The 25710-nt window shown below is 37.1% G+C and overlaps 1 protein-coding gene across 2 annotated transcripts in view; it reads left to right on the top strand.

Annotated features, from left to right (window-relative positions):
• NCAPD3 (non-SMC condensin II complex subunit D3) overlaps positions 1 to 25710 on the top strand; it is a 70487-nt gene that overhangs the window by 19443 nt on the left and 25334 nt on the right. For both annotated transcript variants that reach the window (XM_077763693.1, XM_077763694.1), the window contains exons 12-19: positions 889 to 945; positions 1189 to 1278; positions 13488 to 13561; positions 14563 to 14697; positions 15962 to 16182; positions 23675 to 23866; positions 24186 to 24283; positions 24378 to 24493. In XM_077763693.1, coding sequence (XP_077619819.1) covers positions 889 to 945; positions 1189 to 1278; positions 13488 to 13561; positions 14563 to 14697; positions 15962 to 16182; positions 23675 to 23866; positions 24186 to 24283; positions 24378 to 24493 — 983 coding nt within the window. The remainder of the gene's footprint in view (positions 1 to 888; positions 946 to 1188; positions 1279 to 13487; positions 13562 to 14562; positions 14698 to 15961; positions 16183 to 23674; positions 23867 to 24185; positions 24284 to 24377; positions 24494 to 25710) is intronic.

The raw sequence follows: 25710 nt of genomic DNA, 5'->3' as shown, positions 1-25710 counted from the left end.
GTAGCATGTAGTGCTGTGTAGCATTTTAGCCACAGTAGAACTTCCAAAATTGGAGTCCATCCTCTCAAACCCTGTTGCTGCTTTACCAGCTAAGTTTATGTGATATTCTAAATCCTTTGTTGTCACAGCTCCTTCACCAGGAGTAGATTCCATCTCAAGAAACCTCTTTCTTTGCTCATCCATAAGAAGGAGCTCTTCATCTGTTCCTCGTTTTATCATGAAATGGCAGCAATGCAGGCACATCTTCAGGCTCCACTTCTGATTGTTTCTCTTGATATTTTCACCTCTGCAGTCAGAACACATACACCATGTATTAAGTTTGCTGTGTTGTATGGGTATGCTTCATGGTACCCCAAAACAATTATAATAGTAACATCAAAGATCACTGATCACAGATCACCATAAACATGAAAAAGTTTGAAATATTGTGAAAATTACCAGAATATGACACAGATACAAAGTGAGCAAATACTATTGGGAAAATGGTACCCATAGACTTGTAGGATGCATGGTTACCACAAACTCTCAATTTGTTAAAAGTTTAGTTTCTGAGAAGCATAATAAAGTGATAAAACAATTTATTTTTGTGTGAAAAACAATGTATGCCTGTAGACAAGCCTGATACATTTGAAAGGACTTTTAAACTATTCATGTTTTAGAGGGGAGATTCTTGGCTGCCTATACACTACTTTGCATTATTGGGTATTGGCTGTATTGGGTCTAATATCCATTTCAAATGCATACTGAGGAGAACACTATTAATTGTCAGCGGTTTGGAATCTGTCTTGTCTTTAGGCCTAATTATCTTGATTTTGATTACTCTGAATATTTATTTGGGGGTTATGATACTATGACGTTTTCCCCGCTTATCTGTCTGCTTATTTGTAGCTCCTGCAGTTTCAAGAACAGAGAGCCACCATGGTACCTTACTGAGAAATTCAGCAGGTAATTTTCAGTATTGAATAATTGCCTTTTTATTTAAAGGACTTGCTGGATATTTGACATGCTTTTTTCTGTCTCCATACTTACATATTTTAATATTGAACTTTTTTTTCTTGTTCAAGGAAGTTGAAATCATTTCAATAATATGTAATTTAAATGTGTAATATGCTGTGCGTTTATTATTAGAAGGCATAACAATTTTTTACCTCAGTGACTGAGCCTTTTTTTAACTTTATTATTTTTAAGCTTTTTCCTATCAGAAGCAAACACTTAACCCTTCTGGAAGCTCAAGAGTGATCAATATAGACAACAGTGGTGAAACGGATGGATCTGGGGGTATGTCATATTTTATCACTGTCAGATGAGTAATAACTATTGGATTTCAGACACTGTAAGTAGAGTCTAAAAAACTTGGAATTTTTTTCTTACTAATTTATCCTGAAGAATAGGAACATCTTGGTTTCTTCTTAAAAATGGAATAATTTTTGTTTTATTTTATCTTTTATTGATGTCCTTGCACTCTATTTCATCTTAAGGTAAAGAACAAGATATGTTCCACTTGTCATGTACTGAACCTCAGTATTTCTATAGTGCTTAAGAGAATATTAGCAAATATTTTATTTCTTTATTAAAGGCAATTGTGAACTCTTGAGATTGCCGACCAGAAAGGGTCCAGCTACTAGAGAATGTGCAGTTCAGATAAAAAGTTTGTGTTTGCAGAAAAGTCATCACAAAAAAAAGGGAAATGATAAAGAATACTGTTGTACCCAGTCTTGTTCCTGTTTTCCTGTTTTTAATTTCTCATTACATTTTTTCAATATGTCATCTTGACTCTGATTCAGGCAGCCCAGAGTACACCTTTTATTTTTTCTTAAATAATTTATTGTCAAGTTGGTTTCCATATAACACCCAGTGCTCATCCCAACATGTGCCCTCCTCCATGCCCATCATCCCCCTTCCCCTCTCCCCTATCCCCAGTAGCCCTCAGTTTGTTCTCAGGATTCAAGAGTCTCTCATGGTTTGCCTCCCTCCCTCTCCTCAACTATTTTTCCCTTTCTTCTCCCCCATGGTCCTCTGTTAAGTTTCTCCTTATCCACCTATACATGCAAACATATGGTATCTGTCCTTCTCTGCCTGACTTATTTCACTCAGCATAACACCCTCAAGTTCCATCCATGTTGCTACCCATGGCCAGATTTCATTCTTTCTCATTGCCATGTAGTATTCCATTGTATAGATAAACCACATCTTCTTGATCCATTCATCAGTTGATGAACTTAGGCTCTTTCCATGTTTTGGCTATTGTTGAGAGTGCTGGTAAGAACATTGGGGTACATGTGCCCCTATGCATCAGCACTCCTGTGTCCCTTGGGTAAATTGCTAGCAGTGCTATTGCTGGGTCAGAGGGGAGTTCTATTGTTAATTTCCTGAGGAACCTCCACACTGTTTTCCAGAGGGGCTGTACCAGTTTACATTCATACCAACATTGTAGGAGGGTGCCCATTTCTCCACATCCTCACCAGCATCTAGAGTCCTATGATTTGTTCATTTTAGCCACTCTGACTGGCATGAGGTGGTATCTCCGTCTGGTTTTGATTTGTATTTCCATGATGGTGAGGGATGCTGAGCATTTTTTCATGTGTCTGTTGGCCATCTGGATGTCCTCTTTGGAGAAGTGTCTGTTCATGTCTTCTGCCCATTTCTTCACTGGATTATTTGTTTTTCGGGTGTAGAGTTTGGTGAGTTCCTTACAGATTTTGAATACTAGCCCTTTATCTGATATGTCATTTGCAACTATCTTTTCCCATTCCGTCACTTGCCTGTTAGTTTTATTGATTGTTTCCTTTGCTGTGCAGAAGCTTTTTATCTTGATGAGGTCCCAATAGTTCGTTTTTGGTCTTGATTCCCTTGCCTTTGGGCAAGTGTTGAGTAATAAATTGCTGTGGTTGAAGTCAAGGAGGTTGTTTCCTGCTTTCTCTTCTAGGGTTTTGATGGTTTCCTGTCTCACATTCAGTTCCTTTATCCATTTTGAGTTTATTTTTGGATATAGTGTGAGAAAATGATCTAGTTTCATTCTTCTGCATGTTGCTGTCCATTTCTCCCAGCAGCATCTGTTAAAGAGGCTGTCTTTTTTCCATGGGATACTTATTTCCTGCATTGTCAAATATTAGTTGGCCATACATTTCTGGGTCCAATTCTGAGTTATCTATTCTCAGAGAACTGGTCTGTGTGTCTGTTTTTGTGCCCATACCATACTGTCTTGATGATTACAGCTTTGTAGTAGAGGCTAAAGTCTGGGATTGTGATCCCTCCTGTTTTAGTTTTCTTTTTCAGTATTACTTTGGCTATTCGGGGTCTTCTGTGGTTCCATACAAATTTTAGGATAGTTTGTTCTAGCTTTGAGAAGAATGCTGGTGCAATTTTGATTGGGATTGCATTGAATGTGTAGATTGCTTTGGGTAGTAATGACTTTTTAACTATTTTTCTGATGCATGAGCATGGGATGTGTTTCCATTTCTTTGTGTCTTCTTCAATTTCCTTCATAAGTTTTCTATAGTTTTCATCATACAGATCTCCTATATCTTTGGTTAGGTTTATTCCTAGGTATTTTATGTTTTTTTTGGTGCAATTGTGAATGGGATCAGTTTCTTGATTTCTCTTTCTGTTGCTTCATTATTGGTATGTAAAAATGCAACGGATTTCTGTACGTTGATTTTGTACCCTGCAACTTTGATGTCTTCTTTGCCAATTCTGATGCCTTTTATTTTCTTTTGTTTTCTGATTGCTGATGCTAGGACTTCCAGCACTATGTTAAACAACAGCGGTGAGAGTGGACATCCCTGTCATGTTCCTGATTTCAGGGAGAAAGCTCTCACTTTTCCCCCATTGAGGATGATGTTAGCTGAGGGCTTCTCATAGATGGCTTTTATGATGTTCAAGTAAGTTCCTTCTATCCCGACTTTCTCGAGGGTCTTTATTAATAAGAGATGGTGTATTTTGTCACATGCTTTTCTGCACCTATCGACAGGATCGTATGGTTTATATCTTTTCTTTTGTTACTGTGGTGTGTCACATTGATTGATTTGCGAATATTGAACCAGCCCTATAACCCAGGAATGAATCCCACTTGATCATGGTGGATAATTCTTTTTATGTGCTTTTGAATTCGATTTGCAAGTATCTTGTTGAGGATTTTTGCATCCGTATTCATCAAGGATATTGGCCTGTAGTTCCCTTTTTTTTGCTGTGTCTGTCTGGCTTGGGAATCAAAGTGATGCAGCTTTGTAGAATGAGTTCAGAAGTTTTCCTTCGATTTCTGTTTTTTGGAATAGCTTGAGAAGAATGGGTATTAATTCTGTTTTAAATGTCTGGTAGAATTCCCCAGGGAAGCCGTCTTATTTGTTGGGAAGCTCTTATTTGTTGGGGGATTTTTGATAACTGATTCGATTTCTTCACTAGTTATGGGTCTGTTCAGATTTTCTATCTCTTCCCGTGTGAATTTTGGTAGTGAGTGTGTGTTTAGGAATTTATCCATTTCTTCTAAGTTGTCCAGTTTGTTGGCATATCATTTTTCATAGTATTCCCTGATAGTTGCTTGTATTTCTGAGGAGTTGGTTGTAATAAGTCCATTTTCATTCATGATTTTCTCTATTTGGGTGCTTTTTCTTTTCTTTTTGAGAAGCCAAGCTGGAGGTTTGTCAATTTTGTTTATTTTTTCAAAAAACCAACTCTTGGTTTCATTGATCTGTTCAACTGTTTTTTTGGATTCTATATTGTTTATTTCTGCCCCGAGTTTTATTATTTCTCTTCTCCTATTGGGTTTGGGGTGCTCTTGTTGCTCTCCTTCTAGTTCCTATAGGTGCACTGTTAGATTTGTACTTGCACTTTTTCTAACTTCTTGAAATAGGCCTCGAGTGCAGTGTACTTTCCTCTTAGGACTGCCTTTGCCACATCCCATAGAGTTTGAATTGTTGTTTTTTCATTTTCATTTGTTTCCATATATTTTTAAATTTCTTCTCTAAATGCCTGATTGACCCATTCATTCTGTAGTAGGGTGTTCCTTAAGCTCCATGTTTTTGGAGGTTTTCCTGGCTTTTTCCTATGGNATTTGGGTGCTTTTTCTTTTCTTTTTGAGAAGCCAAGCTGGAGGTTTGTCAATTTTGTTTATTTTTTCAAAAAACCAACTCTTGGTTTCATTGATCTGTTCAACTGTTTTTTTGGATTCTATATTGTTTATTTCTGCCCCGAGTTTTATTATTTCTCTTCTCCTATTGGGTTTGGGGTGCTCTTGTTGCTCTCCTTCTAGTTCCTATAGGTGCACTGTTAGATTTGTACTTGCACTTTTTCTAACTTCTTGAAATAGGCCTCGAGTGCAGTGTACTTTCCTCTTAGGACTGCCTTTGCCACATCCCATAGAGTTTGAATTGTTGTTTTTTCATTTTCATTTGTTTCCATATATTTTTAAATTTCTTCTCTAAATGCCTGATTGACCCATTCATTCTGTAGTAGGGTGTTCCTTAAGCTCCATGTTTTTGGAGGTTTTCCTGGCTTTTTCCTATGGTTGATTTCAAGTTTCATAGCATTGTGATATGAAAGTGCGCATGGTATGATTGTAATTCTTTTATATTTATTGAGGGCTGCTTTATGTCCCAGTATGTGATCTATCTTGGAGAATGTACCATGTGCACTTGAGAAGAAAGTGAATTCCATGGCCTCAGGATGTAGAATTCTAAATATTATCTGTCAAATCCATCTGGTCCAATGTGTCATTCAAGTCCATTGTTTCTTTAGTGATTTTCTGTCTAGTTGATCTATCCATTGCTGTAAGTGGAGTATTAAAATCCCCTGCTATTAGCACATTCTTATCCATAAGATTTTTTTCTCTTTGTGATTAATTGTCTTATGTATTTAGGTGCTCCTGTATTCAGTGCATAGACATTTATAATTGTTAGCTCTTCCTGATGGATAGACCCTGTAATTATTATCTAATGCCCTTCTTCATCCCTTGTTACTGCCTTTAAAGTCCAGTTTGTCTGATATAAGTGTAGCTACTCCAGCTTTCTTTTGACTTCCAGTAGCATGATAGATATTTCTCCATCCCCATACTTTCAATCTGAAGGTGTCCTCAGGTCTAACATCAGTCTCTTGTAGACAGCAAACAGATGGATTTTTTTTTAAATCCATTCTGTTACCCTAGGTCTTCTGATTGGAGCATTTCATCCATTTACATTCAATGCTATTATTGAAAAATATGGGTTTAGAGTCATCGTGTCCTTTGTGGGATTCATGCTTGTGGTGGTGTCTCTGGTACCTTGTGTTCCTTGCAACATTTCCCTCATAGAGTCCCCTCAGGATTTCTTGTAGGGCTGGTTTAGTAGTGATGAATTTTTTCAATTTTCGTTTATTTGGGAAGACTTTTCTCTCTCCTTCTATTCTGAATGACAGGCTTGCTGGATAGAATTTTCTTGGCTGCATATTTTTTCTGTTCATCACATTGAAGATCTCCTGCCATTCCTTTCTGGCCTGCCAAGTTTCAGTAGATAGGTCTGTAACCACTCTGATAGGTTTCCTTTGTATGTTAGGGCCCTTTTATCCCTAGCTCCTTTCAGAATTCTCTCTTTGTCCTTCTGTTTTGCCAGTTTCACTATATGTTGTGCAGAAGAGTGATTCAAGTTACGTCTGAGGGGTGTTCTCTGTGCCTCTTGGATATCAATGTCTGTTGTCTTTCCCTGATTGGGGAAGTTCTCTGCTATAATTTGTTCAAGGACTCCTTCAGCGCCTTTCCCTCTCTGTTCCTCTTCTGGAATTTCTATGATGCAGATATTGTTCCATTTGATTGTGTCTCTTAGCCATCGAACTCTCCTTTCGTGTTCCTGGATCAGTTTATCTCTTTTCCTTGACTTCCTCTTTTTTCTATAATTGTGTCTTCTAATTCACCTATTCTCTTCTCTGCCTCTTCAATCGTGCATTGGATGCCTCCATTGTATTATGCATCTCATTTATAGCATTTTTTAATTCATCACAACTATATTTAAGCTCCTGGTCTTTGTAGCAATAGTTTCTCTGATGTCTTCCATGCTTTTTTCAAGCCCAGTGATTAATTTTATGACTATTGTTCTAAAATCTTGTTCAGTTATGTTGCTTATATCTGTTTTGAGCAGTTCTTTAGCTGTCATTTCTTCCTGGAGTTTCTTTAGGGGAGAGTTCTTCCATTTAGTCATTTTGGCTAGCTTTCTGTCTCTTTTTAGTTTTAAAAGCTTGTTATGTACTCTGCATCTGCAAGTACTTCTGTATTAAAGAGGGCTCTTTGACACTCCAGGGCCTGTCCGTTCAGGAAGTGTTCTTTGAATGGTGTCTCTTGGTCTTTCTTGTTGAGACTTGGGTTATTTTATTTCCCTACCTGTAGTGGTATTTGGGACTCTCCACTATGTGTACTTTGGCTTGTTTCTTGAGGTAGCCCTGGAAAAGAAAACAGACAGACAAACACACAGGGAACAAAGGCACACAAATGCACAGACAAGTCCAAAAACATGCAAACTGAAAGGGAAAAAGAAAAAGGAAAAAAAAAAAAAGAAGGGAAAAAAGAAAAAAAAAAAGAGGAAGGAGGAAAAACAAATAGTAAAAATAGAAATAAAAAAAAAAACAAAAAAGAAAAAAACCCAAAAGACAAAGGACAGTCTAAAAGCATACCGCCAGAATTCCCAGCTACAAATAAAGAGCCAGGTGTATGCAGTGCTGATGGAAGAGCATGTGCAAAGAGAGAAATGACAGGGTAGGGAGGAAGGGAAATTGGACAATGACCAGACAGAGACACTAAGAGGCTTAATTCAGAGAGAGAAAGAATAGAATATGGTAAGAGGCGAGGAGAAAGAAATGAAGATAATGTTACTCAGGGAAACTATATAGTCTGATTACTCCAGAGAGAGAGAACAGTGGAGAGAACTCCACCAACGGTGGAGGTATAGACTATACATCTAGAGAATGGATTAAATGTGACTGTTTAAGCAAACCAGTGACCAGAGTGCCCAGTCCAGCAGAGGGGAGGGATATGAATGAGACAAAGGAAAATATATCTGAATAGAAAGAATCGATCNGTATGGGTGTGGTTTGGTTTGGTGTAGGCGGGTCTTAGCCTCCACTGCGTCCTGCTGGCGGCATCCCAGTCCCTTCCCGAACCAAGCATTGCAAATCACTCGTTTGGGTCCGACCTCCCTGTGTCGCAGGCAAACCCGAGGTGGGCCGTGCTCTATGTCCCAAGCCACGCCTCATTTCCAGGTCTTAGTCCGCGCGCCTCATTGATACTACCCGAAATATAAACCCGCAGGCTGAGTCCCTCCAAGCAGTTTCAAGCCCATCACCTCCCCACTGCAGACTGAGCTGAGCTAGAAGAGCGGTGGAGCGACTTCAGGCACACTTCCCCTCCGGGTCGAGTTGGCGAGCAGAGGAGCAATTTCTCCTGCGTCGCCTGCAACGGGGCATCCAGCTCAAGGTCAGCTGGACAGCTGGAAACCACATCCCTCTGTGTCCCAAGCTGAAGTTTTTCTCTTCTCCAGGGACAGGGACAGTTCCTTGAGTAGTTTCAGCCACTCTTTCTTTTCCCCTCGACTCACCGCTGCTCCCTGAAAAGGGGGCTCCGTCCCCTCCCTCCGTGTCTCCGGTCTCGGCCTGTTTTTATCTTCCCTAGTTTGCACTCATGCTATAAGATTGTTTTCTCAGCAGACTCTGTCTCCTTTTCCTCCCAAACTCCTGGATTCTGTAAGGGTTCCGATAGCTTCAGGCCTTCTCCATTTGAGAGATGGGTGCAAGTGAAATGTATGGAGCTCTCTACTCCTCCACCATCTTGCCTTGCTCCCCCAGAGTTCACCTTTAATGTATGATAGGGAACTATTAATCCAAGCTCCCACTGAAAAAGACAATTCAGAATTTAGATTATAATTTCTCTTCACTAATAATATGAACCATATTTACTACATGGAATGGTTGTGGGTCCTCTCTCCCATGGACTTCGGCACAGGATTCTGAATACAAGTGATGCCTGATCTCCTTCATTGACTTACTGAACCTGGAGTAATCTGGATGGTTTACTCCATCTAACCTGGATGGTTTAAGTGTTAATGTGATTCAGGAGGGGAAAAAAAGAAATATGGACTAGACAGTAGGCAGACCTGGAGCCTACTCCTAGATTCTGTTTCTGTCTAGCTGTGTCATCTTGAGAAAGTCACTTTACTTCTCTGGGCTCCTTATTCATCTGTGAGATGACATAGCATGAAATAGTGGGGAACACACTATTAGAAAGGAGAGGCAGTCTGAGTTCTGGTATCAATTCTGTTACTAAATAGCTGCTTGACTAAGACACGGAAGTTAGCAAAGCACCCTAATTGTCACTTTCTGGATCTTTCACTTTCCCAGTCTGTGAAAATAATGTTAAGAGAAGTGGTTTTTCAAGATAGGTAAGTGAGAAAATATGTGTATAGAGGATTAATTTTATAATTAGATTAATTTATTCTGTTAACATTTATCTCATCCCTTCTAATCTGTGCTAGGCATTATAGATACTGACTTTAATAAAACATAATTCCATCTGTTGAGGAGCAATGGGAGTAATAAATATACGTGTATACAAATTTTACATGTATATATATATAAAAAATAGTAAGTTGTGAGATAAGTACTGAAGTATCTAAAATGTCATGAGGATAATTACTTATTTTGGCCTGAAAGATTAGCATGGAATTTGGATTTATATGGTTAGATATTAGCATGTAGTATTCAAATTCAGAGCAATAATTCAATTTATATATTAACCGATTTTCTAAAATATAAAAAAAAATTATTCTGGAAAAATAATGTGTTGATTCCAGTCTTAAGTGCTTTCTTTGTGGTGGGTCTTTTGTTTTGTTTTGTTTTTTGAGATGTAATTCATATACATACCATTTAAATAAAGTGTATGATTTAGTGGTTTTTAGTGTATTCACAAAACTGATCAATTTTCAGAATATTTCCTTTGCCAAAAAGAAACCCTGTACTCATTAGCAGTTACTCCCTGTTCTCCCCCTTCCCCAGCCTTTGCCAGCCACCAACTAGCTTTCTGTCTCTATGGATTTGTCTGGTTTTGACATCCACATATATGGAAACATACAATGTGTTTTTTTTTTTTTTTTTTTTGTGGCTGTCTTCTTAGCATAACATTTTCAAGGTTTGTTTGTCAGTTGATAGACTGGGGTTGTTTCCATCTTTTGGCTATTATGAATGAGGGTGTTATGAACATTCTTGTACAAATTTTGTATGTAAATATTCATTCCTTTTGGGTGTGTACCTAGGAGTGGAACTGATGCTGGGTCATGTGGTAACTCTGTGTTTAACATTTTGAGGAACTGCCAAACTGCTTTCCAGAGTGGTCACATCATGTCTCAGTCCCACTAGCATGTGTAATAAATCTTATTTCTCCACGTCCTTACCAGCACTTCTCATATCTATTTATTGTATCCATCCTAGTGGATGTGAAGTATCTCACTGTGGTTTTGATTTACATTTTCCTGATGACTCATGATGTTAAGCAAACTTTCATATGTTTATTGACCATTTATATGTCTTCTTTGGAGAAGTTCTTTGCCCATTTTTTAAAATAGATTATTTGTCTTTATTTTTGAGTTGAAAGAATTCTTTGTATATTCTGGCTCCAAATTCTTCATTAGATATATGATTTGCAAATATATTCTTTTTCTCATTCTGGAGGTTGAATTTTCAGTTTCTTGATGGTGTTCTTTGAGGCATGAAACATTAGCTTTCATGAAGTCTAGCTGTCCAGTTGTTTTTTTTATTTTTTATTTTGTTTTTTTTTGTTTTTTTTTTTTTGGCTTGTGCTTTTGGTGTCATGGCTAAGAAATCACTGCCTAATTCTTCACAAAGATTTACATTTATGTTTTCTTTTCAGAGTTTTGTAATTTTAGCTCTTATGTTTTGGTCTTTGATCAATTTTTAGTTAATTTTTTAATATGGTGTGATGTAGGGGTCCAACTTATGTATGTAAATATCCAGTTTGACATAGCACCATTTGTTTAAAAGAAGTTTTTTCTCCTTTGAATGTTCCCAGCACCCTTGTCAAAAATCAATTGATCTTAGATACATGGGCTTATGTACTTTCAATTCTCTTCCGCTGGCATTCCATTGTCTTTCCTTATGGCAGAACCGCACTGTGATGATTACTGATACTTTATACTAATTTTGAAATTAGGAAGTGTAGGCTCTGCATTCTTTTTCTTGTTTTTATAGATTGATTTGGCTATTCTGTTTTTCTTATATTTCCATATGAATTTTAGGATCATCTGTCAGTTTCTGAAAGGAAAAAAAGCCAACTTGGATTTTGGTAAGGATTGATCTGTAGATCACTTTGGCTGGTATTGCCATCTTAACAATATTAAGCCCTTCTGTCCATGAACATGGGATGCCTTTCTATATATTTAGGTCTTCTTTAGTTTGTTTCAGTGATGTTTTTCAGTTTTCAGTGTAATTCTTGCTTTTTACGTTTATTCCTAAATATTTTATTCTTTTTGATGTTATAATAAGTTACATTGGTTTCTTAGTTCCATTTTCAAATTGTTCATTGTTAGTTTTTACAACTGATGTTTGATAATTTGATCTTGTGTCTTGCAACCTTGCTAAATCTGTTACTAGCTCTAATTGTGTGTGTGTATATTCCTTAGGATTTTCTATATATAAGCTCATGCCATCTGTGAACAGAGTTTTTCTTCTTTCTTTTCCATCTGGATGCCTTTTCTGTCTTTTCCTTGCCTACTTTCCCTGGCAAGGACCTCTGTACAATGTTGAAAAGAATTGGGGAGAGCAGACATCCTCATGTTTCTTCTGTACTTTGTTTTCAGTCTTCCACCATTGAGTGTGATGTTAGCTGTGGGTTTTTTCAGAATGGCTTTCATCAGTGTGACAAAGTTTCCTTCACTTCTGAGATTGTTGAGTGTTTTTATTATGGAATGGTGTTGAATTTTACACATGCATTTTCCTCATCTGTGGAGACAACCATGTGGTCTTTGTCCTTTATTATATTGCTGTGGTTTTTTATTACATTGATTGATTTTCACATGTTGAGCCAACATTTCATTCCTGGGATAAATCCCAAGGCTGGTATATAATCCTTTTTGTATCTTGCTAGATTTGATTTGTTGATACTATATGTATTGTCAGGAGATTTTGGCCTATTGTTTACTTTTCTTGACATGTATTTATCTGGTTTTGCTCTCAGGGTAATACTGGCTTAATGGACTGAGGTGGAAAGTGGTTTCTTCTGTTTTTTAAGTGTTTATGAAGAATCGGTGTTCATATTTGTTTTAACATTTGGTGGAGTTCTCCAGTAAAGCCATCTGGTCCTGGACTTTTGTACATGTGTGAGAAAGTTTTCAATCTCCAGTTCATTCTCTTTACTTGTTATGAGTATATTCAGACTATTTCTTCTTGAGTCAATGTCCGTGGTTTTTATCTTTGTAGAAATTTGTTCATTTCATCCAGATTACTCAATATAACAAACATTTTTCATAGTATTTCTTTGCAAATCCTTTTTATTTCTGTAATGGCAGCAGTAATGTTTCCTCATTCTTTCCTGATTTTAGCAATTTGAATCTTCTATTTTTTTCTTAATTAGTCTATCTCTAAAAATTTGTTAATTTTGTTTTTTTTTTTTTCAAGGAATCTACTTTTGATTTCATTGATGTTTTCTGTTTTTTCCCATTCTCTATTTCATTTTGTAACATACTTCCATATACATGAATGGCTCTTCGCATAGTTTGGGATCCCTTAGCCTTTTCAGCAGGTCCTTGAAGTTAATATTGTTTTCATAATAATATCAAGACTTTGTACTCTTCAGCATTATGACTCTGAAATAGAGATGAGAATCTAGCTGTTTTTCATTTAGCCAGACATTAAAGAGTTTATAAAGATGTAAAACAATGCCATTATTTTCACTAAATTTTTTTGGAGGGGAAATATAGGTATTTTTCATTTAAAAATATACTATGCATAGTGGCACATCTTCCTTTTTTAAAATAAACTAATAAATCTTTTTTACCTGAGATTTTTACCAAAAAAGCCCTTAGAAGTCTTCAGTGATTTTTTTAACAGTGTAAAGGGGCCTATGATCAAAAAGTTTTAAAGCCAATATTATATATTATCTTATTTAGTCTTTAAAAAAATTATGATTTGGATATTCCTTTTTTGTAGCTAAAGAAAATAGAAGAGCTGAATAATTCATTCAGAATTTTAGACATTGGAGCCAGGATTTAAAATTGAATTTTTAATATTCCAGAATTTGTGCCCTTTAAAAATTATATTACTATGCCCTTTGCATTATTGTGAATAACTAATTATTTGACTTTTCTTTTTTTTTCTACATTGTTTCATACTCAGATTTCTCAGGATTTAAAGCAAGCTAATTAGTTTTTTAGAGTATTTTCTCAGTATTGTGTGGTGAGATGTTAGGTACTATAAATATAGTTTTTCTCAGACTATGTAATGATTCTTTGGCATTTCCTCAACAGTGAGATGTGTCATGGGAATGCTGAAAAAGAGAATCAGGGATGAGAAGACCAATGTCAGGAAGTCTGCACTCCAGGTGTGAGTTTTTTCTAGGTATTCTTGAATGTGCTCTTTTCAAGCACTAAAAACCTGGAAATATTTTGTAAAAATTCTCTGCCATACTCATTATTTAACTTGTTTTTCACCTAACATTTGTTCGCTTTGATCCTATTGTATGTACAAATTACAGACACGAACTAAAGGTTTATCTATTTTTAAAGTTCCCACTGGGTTGTTGACTTTTTATTACCTATTTATGGGGCACCTGGGTGGCTCAGTCAGTTAAACACCTGACTTCAGCTCAGATCATGACCTTGCAGTTGGGGAGTTCAAGTCCTGCAACGGGCTCTGTGTTGACAGCTCAGAGTCTGGAGCGTTTCGAATTCTGTCTCTCTCTCTCTCTCTCTGCCCCACCCAACTCATGCTCTGTCTCTGTCTCTCTCTCTCTCAAAAATAAACATTAAAAAAGTTGTTTTAATAAAAAATTTAAAAAAGAATTACATATTTATATCCTTTTTTTCTTTAATGTTTTTTTTTTTTTTTAATTTATTTCTGAGAGAGAGAGAGAGACAGCGTGAGCAGGGGAGGGTCAGAGAAAGAGGGAGTCACAGACTCTGAAACAGGCTCCAGGCTCTGAGCTGGCAGTCAGCACAGAGCCCGACGCGGGGCTCGAACCCACGAACCATGAGATCATGACCTAAGTGAAAGTCGGACGCTTAACCGACTAAGCCACCCAGGCGCCCCTTTATATCCTTAATTTCTCTTTTTGGAATAGGGATTCTTAGTATGGGAACCATGAATGAATTTTAATAGGGTGCATGTAACCCCCAAAATGGTTTGTTAATACTTGTTTATATAAATGTATGTCAGATTTTCTCCAGAGAGAGGCCTTAGCTTTTATCAGATTCTTAAAAGGTGGAATGTTACTGGGTGGAGGGATGGATCTGTACCTCAGAAATGTTAAGAACCACAGATTTAAGTCTTATTTTTGTCTACAGTGCATAAGTTATTAATCCATGTTACATATGCTTCTTCTAGGTATTAGTGAGTATTTTGAAACACTGTGACATCTTGGGCATGAAAGAAGAGCTATTGCTGCTGCAGGACCAGTGTCGGGACCCTGCAGTGTCTGTCCGAAAGCAGGCCTTACAGTCTCTTACTGAACTTCTCATGGTGAGAGACAGTGTGTTTTTACATTTACAATAATTAATAATATTTCAGCAAATGGGGCATCTGGGTAGTTCAGTTGGTTAAGCGCCTGACTGTTGATTTTGTCTCAGGTCATGAGTTTGAGCCCTGTGTCAGGCTCCATGCCCATTGTGGAACTTGCTTAAGATTCTCTCTCTCCCTCTCCCTTTGCACTGGCCCCTGTTCACCCCTCCTCCTGCTCACATGTAAGTGTGTTACCCCCTCACACACACACATATACACACACACACAAACACATACAAACACTAAATAAATAATTCAGCCTAATAATTACCTCTTGCAAAATATTAAGTTGGAAATTAATAATGGAAATTCTACCAGGTCTACTGAAGGACTATACAGTGGAAGAGAAGAGAAGAGATTATCTTTTCATTACATATGATTATGTCTCATGTTAATATAATTATAGACTCATGCTAAAGAATGCAGTGATTAGTCTTGTCTTGACTTCAACTTAAATCTCACATAGAAATATCAATGGCAAAATAAATTTGGTGAGACCAGAGACCTAGATTAATTTTTGAACATTAAGACCTCTTAGATGATATTGTCAAAATAGCAGATCCACTAATCCAATATTTAATTTTCATCTGCCAAATAATTAGCTTTTGAAGAATTTTTAAAGCCAGTTTATTTCTTTATTTCATGATAGAAAGCATTAAACAGTGCATACTTTGACTTCCTCTGTCAGCATCTATTTTAATTGCCTGTTGGGATAAATATTTATTATTTGCTCTTAATCCTTAAATTATCAGGGTGCCTTGGTTGGTCTGGTGTCCGACTTTGGCTTAGGTCATGATCATACCATTAGTGAGTTTGAGCTCTGTGTCGAGCTCTGTGCTGACAGCTCAGAGCCGGGAGCCTGCTTTGGATTCTGGGTCTCCCTCTCTCTCTGCCCCTCCCCCACTCACTCACTTCCTCTGTTTCTCTCAAAAACAAATAAATGTTAAAAAAATATTGAAATTACCAAAAAGTGCTGATTTACTATAATAATACAGTAATGACTTCCTAAGTTTAAAATTTCAGTATGCACTGATATAGAGTAACTGAAGATTGAACTTTTTTTTACTATATATTTCAAATGTTGCTTTTTTTTCACTTATTTATTTGTACTTGTGTGTGTGACCACATACAAGTCTCAAAACGTTGACCACAGCCTCACTGATTTGTATTTAGAATTCTGCTAGCATCAGACTTCTTTATGATTTCATGATGTTTCATTCCCAAGGCCCAGCCTGGATGTGTCCAGATACAGAAAGCCTGGCTGACAGGGATCATTCCAGCTGTGATGGACTGTGAGAGCACTGTGCAGGAAAAGGCTCTGGAATGCCTTGACCAGCTCCTGTTGCAAAACATTAAGCATTATAATAAATTCCATACTGGAGACAACAGCCAGGTACTGGCTTGGGCACTTCTTACTCTCCTTAGTACAGAAAACCAGGAACTGAGGTATGTTAATTGTGTGACTTGTTTATCTTATAGAAAGCCATAAAATTTTTTATTAAAATTTCTGTATTAGGGGTTCCTGGGTGGCCCAGTGAGTTTAGCATCTGACTTTTGATTTTGGCTCAGGTCATGAGCTCATGGTCGTGAGACTGAGTCCTGCATCAGGTTCTGTGCTGGCAGTGCAGAGCCTGCTTGGAAAGAAATTCTCTCTCTCCCTCTCTCTTCCCTTCCTCCACTTGTGCATGTGCATGCTCTGTCGGTCTCTCAAAATAAAAAAATAATAAACATTAAAAAAAATTTTCTGTACTGATCTTGGAAAATCAGCTTTCCAAATTACTTAATATATGTGAAGACTCAATTTTGGTGTTTTTTTTGACCCAATTCAAATCTCAACATTTTCATGATGACAATTTTTTGTGACGCTTTTGATCTCCTCCTGTGCTTTTCTCTGAGTGATGTTTAGTTTTAAATTGATGTCTTAACATGTAGTAGAAAACGCTGATGGATATGATATAATAATATTAACTTTCCATAATACTAGTTTTTATGAAAGATGACTTCCTAGTTCTTGTACATTAAACTTCTGATATTTTATTGGATTCATTGACTTAATACCACTGCAGTATTCTTTCCCATTAGATAACATTTACCAAGTGTACACTATACAGTGAACACTGTAGTGAGGAGTTAGCACCTAAAATGGTAAATTTTAATCTATATTGCAGTAATCTTACAATCAGCTTGACTATCTTTTTCCTTTTTTTTTTTTATCATGTAGGAAATACTTCCCTCCTTATTTACATGTAGTTATGGAAGAATTATCATACAATGGAAATGTAATAGATTTTTTTTTTTTTATCACAGAATACTGTTCTGTGGCCCTGTCAAAACACCTCATCTCTCTGGGCCTTGGTTTTCCCATTTGTAAGAGTAGCCAGTTGGATTACATGATCTCTTCAGGTCCCTTTTTGTATTAAAACTCTATGATTGAAAGCATATTCATTCATTAAATATTTCCTCAGTACCAGCTAGATGCTTGGCTAAAATTCTTGGAAGGCTTAGAAGGGAGGAGAATTTAGCTAGCAATAGAATCACTTACTTTTTGGGGCACCTGGGTGGCTCAGTCAGTTAAGTGTCTGACTTCAGCTCAGGTCACGATCTCACAGTCTGTGGGTTCAGGCCCCACGTTGGGCTCTGTGCTGACAGTTCAGAGCCTGGAGCCTGCTTCAGATTCTGTGTCTCCCTCTCTCTCAGCCCCTACCCTGCTCGTTCTCTGTCTGTGTCTCTCAAAATAAAATGAAGACATTAAAAAAAAAAATTTTTAAAAAAATGAATCACTTACCTTTTGCTTTACTCAGGGACATCTCAGTAAGCAACCCCAACACTTAAAATTCAGCATAAAAAGTAGAAGTAGTAGCCATTCTTCACAAAAAAGCAGGGGAAGCCTACCCTATAGCTCATGAGATGCTGTTGGGAGATTTATTTCATTTATTTTTCCCTTTATAAAACTTTTATACTGGAATATAACATCCACAGAAAAGTATAATAGGTCAGTACATAGGGTCTGTAAGTATAGAAAAGAAAATATACCCATGTAACTACCTCCCAGGTCAAGAAATAGAACATAGCTAAGCCCAAGTAATACCTCACACTCCGTCCCATCACTGTCCTTCCCTTGTCAAAGGTAACCACTGCTGTGATTACTTCCCTCTGTTCTGCAACTTTATATAAATGGAATTATGTGGTATGTATTCTTTGTGTGTCTGACTCCTAACATTCAAAGCAATAGAAGGCTCATTCATGTTATCGTGTGTAGCTGTAGCTTATTCACTTTCATTGCTGTGTGTGTGTGTGTGTGTGTGTGTGTGTGTGTGTGTGTGTGATTTTTATGAATAAAACATAATTATCCATTATACTGTTGATAGATGATTGAGCTGTTTCAATTTTTTTTAATATTATATATAATGCTGCTATGGATATTTCTGTACATATCTGTTGATAACACAGGTACATGCATTTCTGTTGGGTATATACCTGGACACAGTATTGTTGAGTACGTTTTTAGGTACCTCTAATGGATACTGCCAAGGAGTTTTCCAGAGGGGTTGTGCCAATTTACGTTGCACTCTGGCAGGTGTGGGAGTTCCATGTTGTGGCCAGCATTTCATATTACCAGTCTTTTTCTTTTTAGTTACTTTAATGGATGAATACTGATATTTTATTATGGTTTTAATTTACATGACCATGTTGAATAATAAGATTGAGCCTCTTTTCCTATGTGGATTAGCATTTATATGTTCACTTTTATGAATTACCTACTCAGGTCTCTGGACTTTCTTTTCTTTTCTTTCTTTATTTCTTAGCGAGAGAGACAGCATGAGCAGGGGAGGGTCAGAGAGAGAGACACACACAGAATCCGAAACCGGCTCCAGGCTCTGAGCTAGCTGTCAGTACAGAGCCCAACGCAGGGCTCGAACCCACGAACCGTGAGATCATGACCCGAGCCGATGTTGAACGCCCAACTGACTGAGCCACCCAAGCGCCCCTCTGGTCTTTCTTTTAGACTGTCACTCTTTCTTGCTTGTCCATCTGAAAGTGTTCAGTATATATTCTATGTACAAGCTATTGTTACACGGGTTGCAAATGTCCTCTCCCACCTCATGATTTGCCTTTTTACTCTCTTGATGGTATCTTTTGATGAGTTCACTTTGTCAGTGGTTTTCCTTATGGTTAATGTATTTTTAGAGAAGTCTTTTCCTACCTCAGGGTCATATATTCTCCCATGTAATCTCCTAGAATTTTTTTTTCTTTCTTCCTTTTATGTTAGGTCTTACCTGCAATTAAGATGTGCCATAGTTTCCTTCACAGGCCTTGTTTTTGTTTTAAGATAGGGGAATGTGGTTATGTATATTTGAAGTCAGAAGAAAAGGGGGAGATAAAAAAAAATACTGAGGATGAATGGAAGGGATAGTTAGTAGAGTTTCTGAAAAAGAACAATATTATATGAAAGACTCATTTTATAAGGTAGAAGGAAAGAACTTTAGAAATAAAAAGAAACAAAAAAATACGGAAAGGAGGGGTGACTGGGTGACTCAGTCTGTTTAGCGTCCGACTTTGGCTCAGGTCATGATCTCACCGTTGGTGAGTTAGAGCCCCACGTTGGGCTCTAAGCTGACAGCTTGGAGCCTGGAGCCTGCTTCGGTTTCGTGTCTCCCTCTCTCTTTTTTCCTCCCCTGCTTGCACTCTGTCCCTCTCTCAAAAAGAACACACATTTAAAAAAAAAAAAAATACAGGAACAAAAGTACAAAAGCGGAAATAATATGAACCCTAGAACCTCCGAGCCTTCTCTTCTCAGTACAGTAATAGAATATTTGCTCAGTACAGCAGTGACAGAGCATTATACACAATAGCCAGAAAAGTGGAAATACCCCAGCTGTCCATGAATGGGTGAAAGGACAAATAAAATGTGATATATATGTACAACAGGATATTTTTCAGCCTAACAAAGTAACAAAATACTGATGCATGCTACACTATGTGGATGAACCTTAAAAACATGCTGAATGAAATAAGCCCAATACAAAAGAACACTTATTGATGACCTCCCTTCTCTGAAATACGTAGAATAGTCAAATGCTTAAAGGCAGAAAGTAGAAAGGTGCTTATCAGGGGCTGTGGAGAAGGCAATGGGGAATTACTGTTAAGTGTGTACAGAGTTTCAGTATAAGGTGATAACAGAGTTCTAGAGATGGATGATTGCACAACAAGTGTGAATGTACTTAACACCACTGAACTATACACCTGAAAATGGCTAAAATGGTAAACTCTATTATATATTTTAGCACAAGACAAAATATATATTTGCTCAAAGTTAGGAAGGAGAGTGTAGAATTAGGGTCTTAAGTGTAAAGAAGTTTTGGAATAGCCTTTATAGAAAATGAACTAGGGTATAAGTTCTCAAAGTGTGATGGATTCATGAGCTCAGACTGTTTTGATTGTAATAATAAGATGTTATAAGCCATTTTTCACTTTTATTGTTTCACAGGACTATAGTAGAGTTTTCCAGAGGCATATGATGATATTGAAGCAAATTGAATGCAGAAGCAGTTACAATAATCCACCTGCCTTCTGTTTAAGCCAGACCATAAATAGATTTACAAAAGTATAGAGCAGTGACACTCTTTTCACCAAGTTTATTTTGTTTTAAGAAAGATTTTTTTTTTTTATAAAGCAGTGCATCTATGTTAACATGTAGTTGGCTTATTATTTTTTAGATTAACTAAGAAATATTTTTAAGTTTCTCAGTTTTAATTTTGGCACAGCAAATATTGGCCCACAAAACTAAAGCTCTTCAAGGTGGTACGTAATTTTTGAGTTCAAAAGCACCCAGAAAATAAAAAAGCACCCAGAAATGAAAAAGTATGAGAGCCACTGAACTTGGGAATGAATTTTTCAAAAGGAGTATTAAGAAAAGTAAGAGCTACCAGAATAGAGTTCTATAAACATTTATAAACAAAATCTGTGACTTGTTAATAAACAGAAAATAACTAGAACATCAGGGAATGTACAGGAAAAGAGACTTCACAGAACAGATGACTTTTGATTTTGAATCTTGAAGGTTAATAAGGGGGCAAAAGGGTATGTCCATGTAAAAGAAACAGCCAGTTCAAAGCCATAGAAGCATAAACACTGTGCACTGTTCAGGAGCCAGAGGATTTCACTGTGACTGGGGAAATAGGGCTGGCTGAGTGTAAACTGAAACTGGAGAAGTTAAGCAGGACCCAGATACTGCAGAGTTGTAACATAGCATTCCAAGAAATTTGACTTTAGATTGAAAACAGAGTGGGCAGGGGGAGGCTGCTGGTGAATATAAACTGGATGGGTAATACAGGGTTTTATATTTTAGGAAGTGTTAATCTTGAAAATAAAACACCCAGTTATTTAACCAGCAAAATGGGTTTATATGGAAATAGCACAGAATTGCATTTCGGGACAAGTACGCTGTGACAAACCACAAGCAAATCTGGGAATCAAAGGAAAAGAACTGTTCTTTTTACAGAAGAGAAAGTTGGGAGGGGCTGCTTTGAAGAAAAGTCCATTGAAAGAGAGAGTTCAAGGTGGTGATGGTTTCTCAATGGCAGAGTCGTGACAGCCTCTCATTGGCTGGACTGTTGCCAGGCAAGAAGAAATCCTTCCTCTTGCTGGAGTAGTGAAGTCAGCTTGTTTGTTCCTCCTGGATATAGTGGTCCTATCGCCTCCTGCAACTGATGAACAGTGGTAGACATGAGAGCTTCCTATTCTGGACTCCCAGCCCCATTGCCAGTGAGATTTCCTTTATTTAGTTTCACAGGAAGGATCGCAAAGGCACTTGTGTTTGGTGACCAGCAGATGACTAGAATCTAAGAAAACAAGCTACCACTGAAATGATTTAAGTTAAAGGTGATGAGGGCCTACATCAAGGACAAGGCAGTGGGCATGAAGACAATGAGGTATATTTAAAAATATTTAACAAGGAGAAGTACAGAGGTGGTAGAGGTTTGATTTGAGGGTTGAAAGAAATCAGTGCACTTCCTCTACTCAAGTTGCTCACAAGCTAGTGGAAAGAGACAAAATAAATTCACTATTTTGGTAGAATTTTAGGAGCAAAGAGGGAGGGTATAGAGCAGTTTAGTAGTTTTTTTGTTTGTTTTTGTTTGATTGCTTTTTAACTTTTTTTCTTGTTTTAGCTATTGATGGTGGCAATAGCTGAATTATTCCTAGAGGTGGAATAAGTAGAAATTAACCAGACAGCCATAACAGTGAGAATTTCCAGACAGAAAATAGCAATGCAAAGGATTAGAGGCCTGAAGACTCCATGATTCTATCCAAAATAACTGGTCAGTGGTATTTCCATTGACTGAGGTATGGAAAGCAGAGGCAGGAGATGGAAATCCAATTTAAATGTGTGCTTGCAATGCTTTGTCATATTTGAGTGGAGAGCTTTTGGTAATGAATGAGATCACCCAGCCCAGCGTTTCAGTTGTAGATAAGAGAAGAGGACTAAGAATAGAACTTTTCAAAATGAGCCCGAAGAGTGATTTGATAAAAGGAATTAGTGAAGGGAAAAGAAAAGAGAGCCAATAAGTAGACCAGAGTACAAAGGCAGAGAGAATGGTCAATAATGTCTTGTAGAGGTCATGGAAAATGGAAACTAAAGATAGTCCATTGGTTTTGAAATTAGGATAGCTGTCAGTGGTTCTGTACAAAAGACCCAGGTTGGTGTCTGCCGAAAGCATTCTAACTTGGTAGGGAGTGGCTTGTGATCGTCAGTGGGGCTAATTGAGCGGTAAGCCAATTGGGGGAGACTTTTGGAAACTGTTCAACTGATATGGAGGGGTGTGAGTTGTCAGAAAAGCCAAATTTGAGGTTTCAAAACTGGAAGTTCAGAGGATTTTTTTCCCATTCTGTTCACTTCTTATAGTAAACATTACTTAATGTATTTTGTGTGATTCTTTTTAATAAATTTTAAAATATTTGCTGATTCCATTTGTGTTGTTTTTGGACCATAGTCATGTATGAATTATGGGTTACCTGCAGTAAAACTTTAGACATTTATAGATAGATTTCTAAGCAATAGCTAATTTATTGAAACAATTTACATGGATATGTTTATTGTACATAGATGTGTTTATTTTGTTACAGTTGCCTTCTGCATGCTTTGAAAAATCTTTTTTTTTTCATTTAATGAGAAAGTCTTGGTGCGTGTGTGTGCGCACGCGCATGCGCTCATTTGCATGTCTGTTGCAGTCTAAGAAAAATTAATTGTGGGAAGAAGTGTATTTTTCACTTTACTTAGATATATAATACTGCATTTGTGTCATGGCTCGTGTTTTCTGATTCAGTGCTGTGGAAAGAAGGCAAATAAGAAATTATTGAAAACAACAGATGACATAATGCAAACTTTAGATTAATACACCAGAAACGTTTTTTGTTTCATTTTTAAAGTGTTTGAAGTATGTATTTCTGAATGGTGTTGGTGGGTCATGGCAAAATTTAGCTCATTTAATATCACCATAATAATATCTATCCAGTCCTTCCATTGAAAAAACAAGTGTCTATAATTTTTTTTTTTGTCACTAAAACCCTATAAACTCTGGACATATTTGTTATTGGTAACCTATCCCTTAATGTTTGTATAGCAGTTTGGGAGGGAATGAGGATAAGAAGGGTCTCAAGCGAATTATGAAATTTTATTCTTTGCTTCAAAAAGAAACACTTTATAAGGGAAAAAATAAATATATCTCATTCTGTATAATAAATTTTTTTTCTGTATAATAAAAAATTTAAAGACACCTGGTTGATATCAAATATGCCACTAGCCAGGAACTTCTGCTTTGACATTCCATGTGCCAGGGGAGTCCTGGAGCAGCAGAAGCTGATAACCTTTCACTGAGAGCTGTTCTGAACAGTTTTGTATATTTACAGTTACAATTTTGCTTTCCCATCTTCTTTCCAGCCGCTATTTAAATAAGGCTTTTCATATCTGGTCCAAGAAAGAGAAATTCTCATCCAGTTTTATAAACAATGTGATATCCTACACTGGCACGGAACATTCTGCACCAGCCTGGATGCTGCTTTCCAAGATTGCTTGCTCATCACCCAAGCTGGACTATACCAAGATAATAGAGTCCTGGGAGAAAATCAGCAGGTTTGCATGCTTATAATATAGTTGTTGATAGACACTTTGGAAACAAAGCTCATGTCTTAAGGAAGTGAACTGTTTCATAGCTATTTCTATACACAGATCTTTAAATTCTGGCATAAAAACAAACATGAAAAATAAGAATGAGTTTTAAGCTTTCAGTTTACCCTTTGTCCAAGTAAATTAAGTGCCTTAATACTCCTACAACTTGACTTCTAAACCATGCTACCTTACATTCCTCCAATGTTCACAATCCACAGAGTATTTTGTTGGCAGCAGTGTTTATTTTGTCTGTATGTTGATATTCCTTATGCCCTTTTCCTAGTCAACAGAATCCCAATCCAAACACCTTAGGACATATTCTGTGTGTTATTGGGCATATCGCAAAGCATCTTCCTAAGAGCACCCGGGACAAAGTGACTGGTGAGTGTGCTTTGGAGAATCTTGAAAAAGCTTTGCCTCTCACTTTAAATATATTTTGAGCTGTTAAATTTGGAGGGTTTTAATTTCTCTTTAGATGTGGTCAAATGTAAGCTGAATGGATTCCAGTGGTCTCTAGAGTTGATCAGCTCAGCTGTTGATACTTTGCAAAGACTCTGTAGAGCATCTGCAAAGACGCCTGTGGAGGAACAGGTACACTGCAGACTCTCCTGGATGTTTGTTGTTTATCTGTACTTGAACATGTTACTCTGTTTTGAAGTATAAGGAGTATTCTCTGTGAAGAACCTATAAGAATGGGTAGTCCACAGAAGCTGTAGCATCAGCTTCTGTGACAAGCAGTTGACATTCCCTGAGAAGATACTGGCTGCTTATGACACATGGGTCCCTCAGAAAGTCACCATCTTGGTTCTAGGTACAAGTGCCTTCTAGGAAGGCGTGCCTGCTGTGCATTTATTTTCTAGTAAGAACTGTACAGCTATTTTTTAACAAGTTGTAGTCTGAATGTTTGCGATAGATAGCTTTGTGTCTCTTCCTCCTTCACTTCTACCTCATCCAAGAAGCCTAACCAATGATTCTCCACCTAGGCAGGGGGTTCCCTCCAGACCAGAAGATTTCTGATCATTTGATGAGTCATTCTCCTGGAAAATACCTATCCTCTTACTATAAGGCTACGTTACTCTAACACCTCTTGCTTTATCATGTTCCCAAAGTTGCTCAGAGCCTACAGCTGATGTTTTCTATAGATGCATACATACAAATCCAAACCATGGTTTTGTGTGAGACAGAGTATTACTTTGACTCCCTAAAAGGCATCCATATCAGTTTCTCTAATAAGTTATTTTACTGCCATATATTCTATTCTTACCATGAAATATACTCCTAGACAAGGCTAATCTTAATGAAAAATTTTAGGACTGGGGTGATTAATGATGGTTTTAGAAGTCCAAGGTTAATTTAAATAATTGCTGGAATATATTTAAGTTTCCCAGAATAAAAATATCTTTGCTTCATCTGAGCTACCCAGCTACATTCCTGTGCTTCCTTTTCTTACATAAGTTCCTTAAAGAAAAGTCCTTCCTTGATAAGTTACATTTTCTATTTGTAGGAACAGATATAATAAGAAAGTATATTATAACTTTTTTAGCTTAGGACTTAAAACAGGTTAAAATGTACTTAGCTAAAAATGCCCAGCTCTTTCCATGTAAATGGTGTCTGGTGTTTTTCTGGCATGTACCTTTTGGCTTATCTGATGAAAGGGATGCTTGCTTTGTTTGATTTTTCTAGCTGTTTATCTCTTGATCCAAGAAAAACTTTTAAATAAGGAGCATTACCTAAGTAGGGAGCATATTTGAATAGCAGAAAACAGGTCAACACAAAGCAAAAAGCTGGTCACAAAGAAAGAATGATGT

Source organism: Crocuta crocuta, unplaced genomic scaffold, assembly GCF_008692635.1.
Source record: "Crocuta crocuta isolate KB4526 unplaced genomic scaffold, BGI_CrCroc_1.0 scaffold254, whole genome shotgun sequence".
In the NCBI taxonomy this organism is placed as follows: Eukaryota; Metazoa; Chordata; class Mammalia; order Carnivora; family Hyaenidae; genus Crocuta; species Crocuta crocuta.
This window is presented reverse-complemented; position numbering and strand designations above follow the sequence as displayed.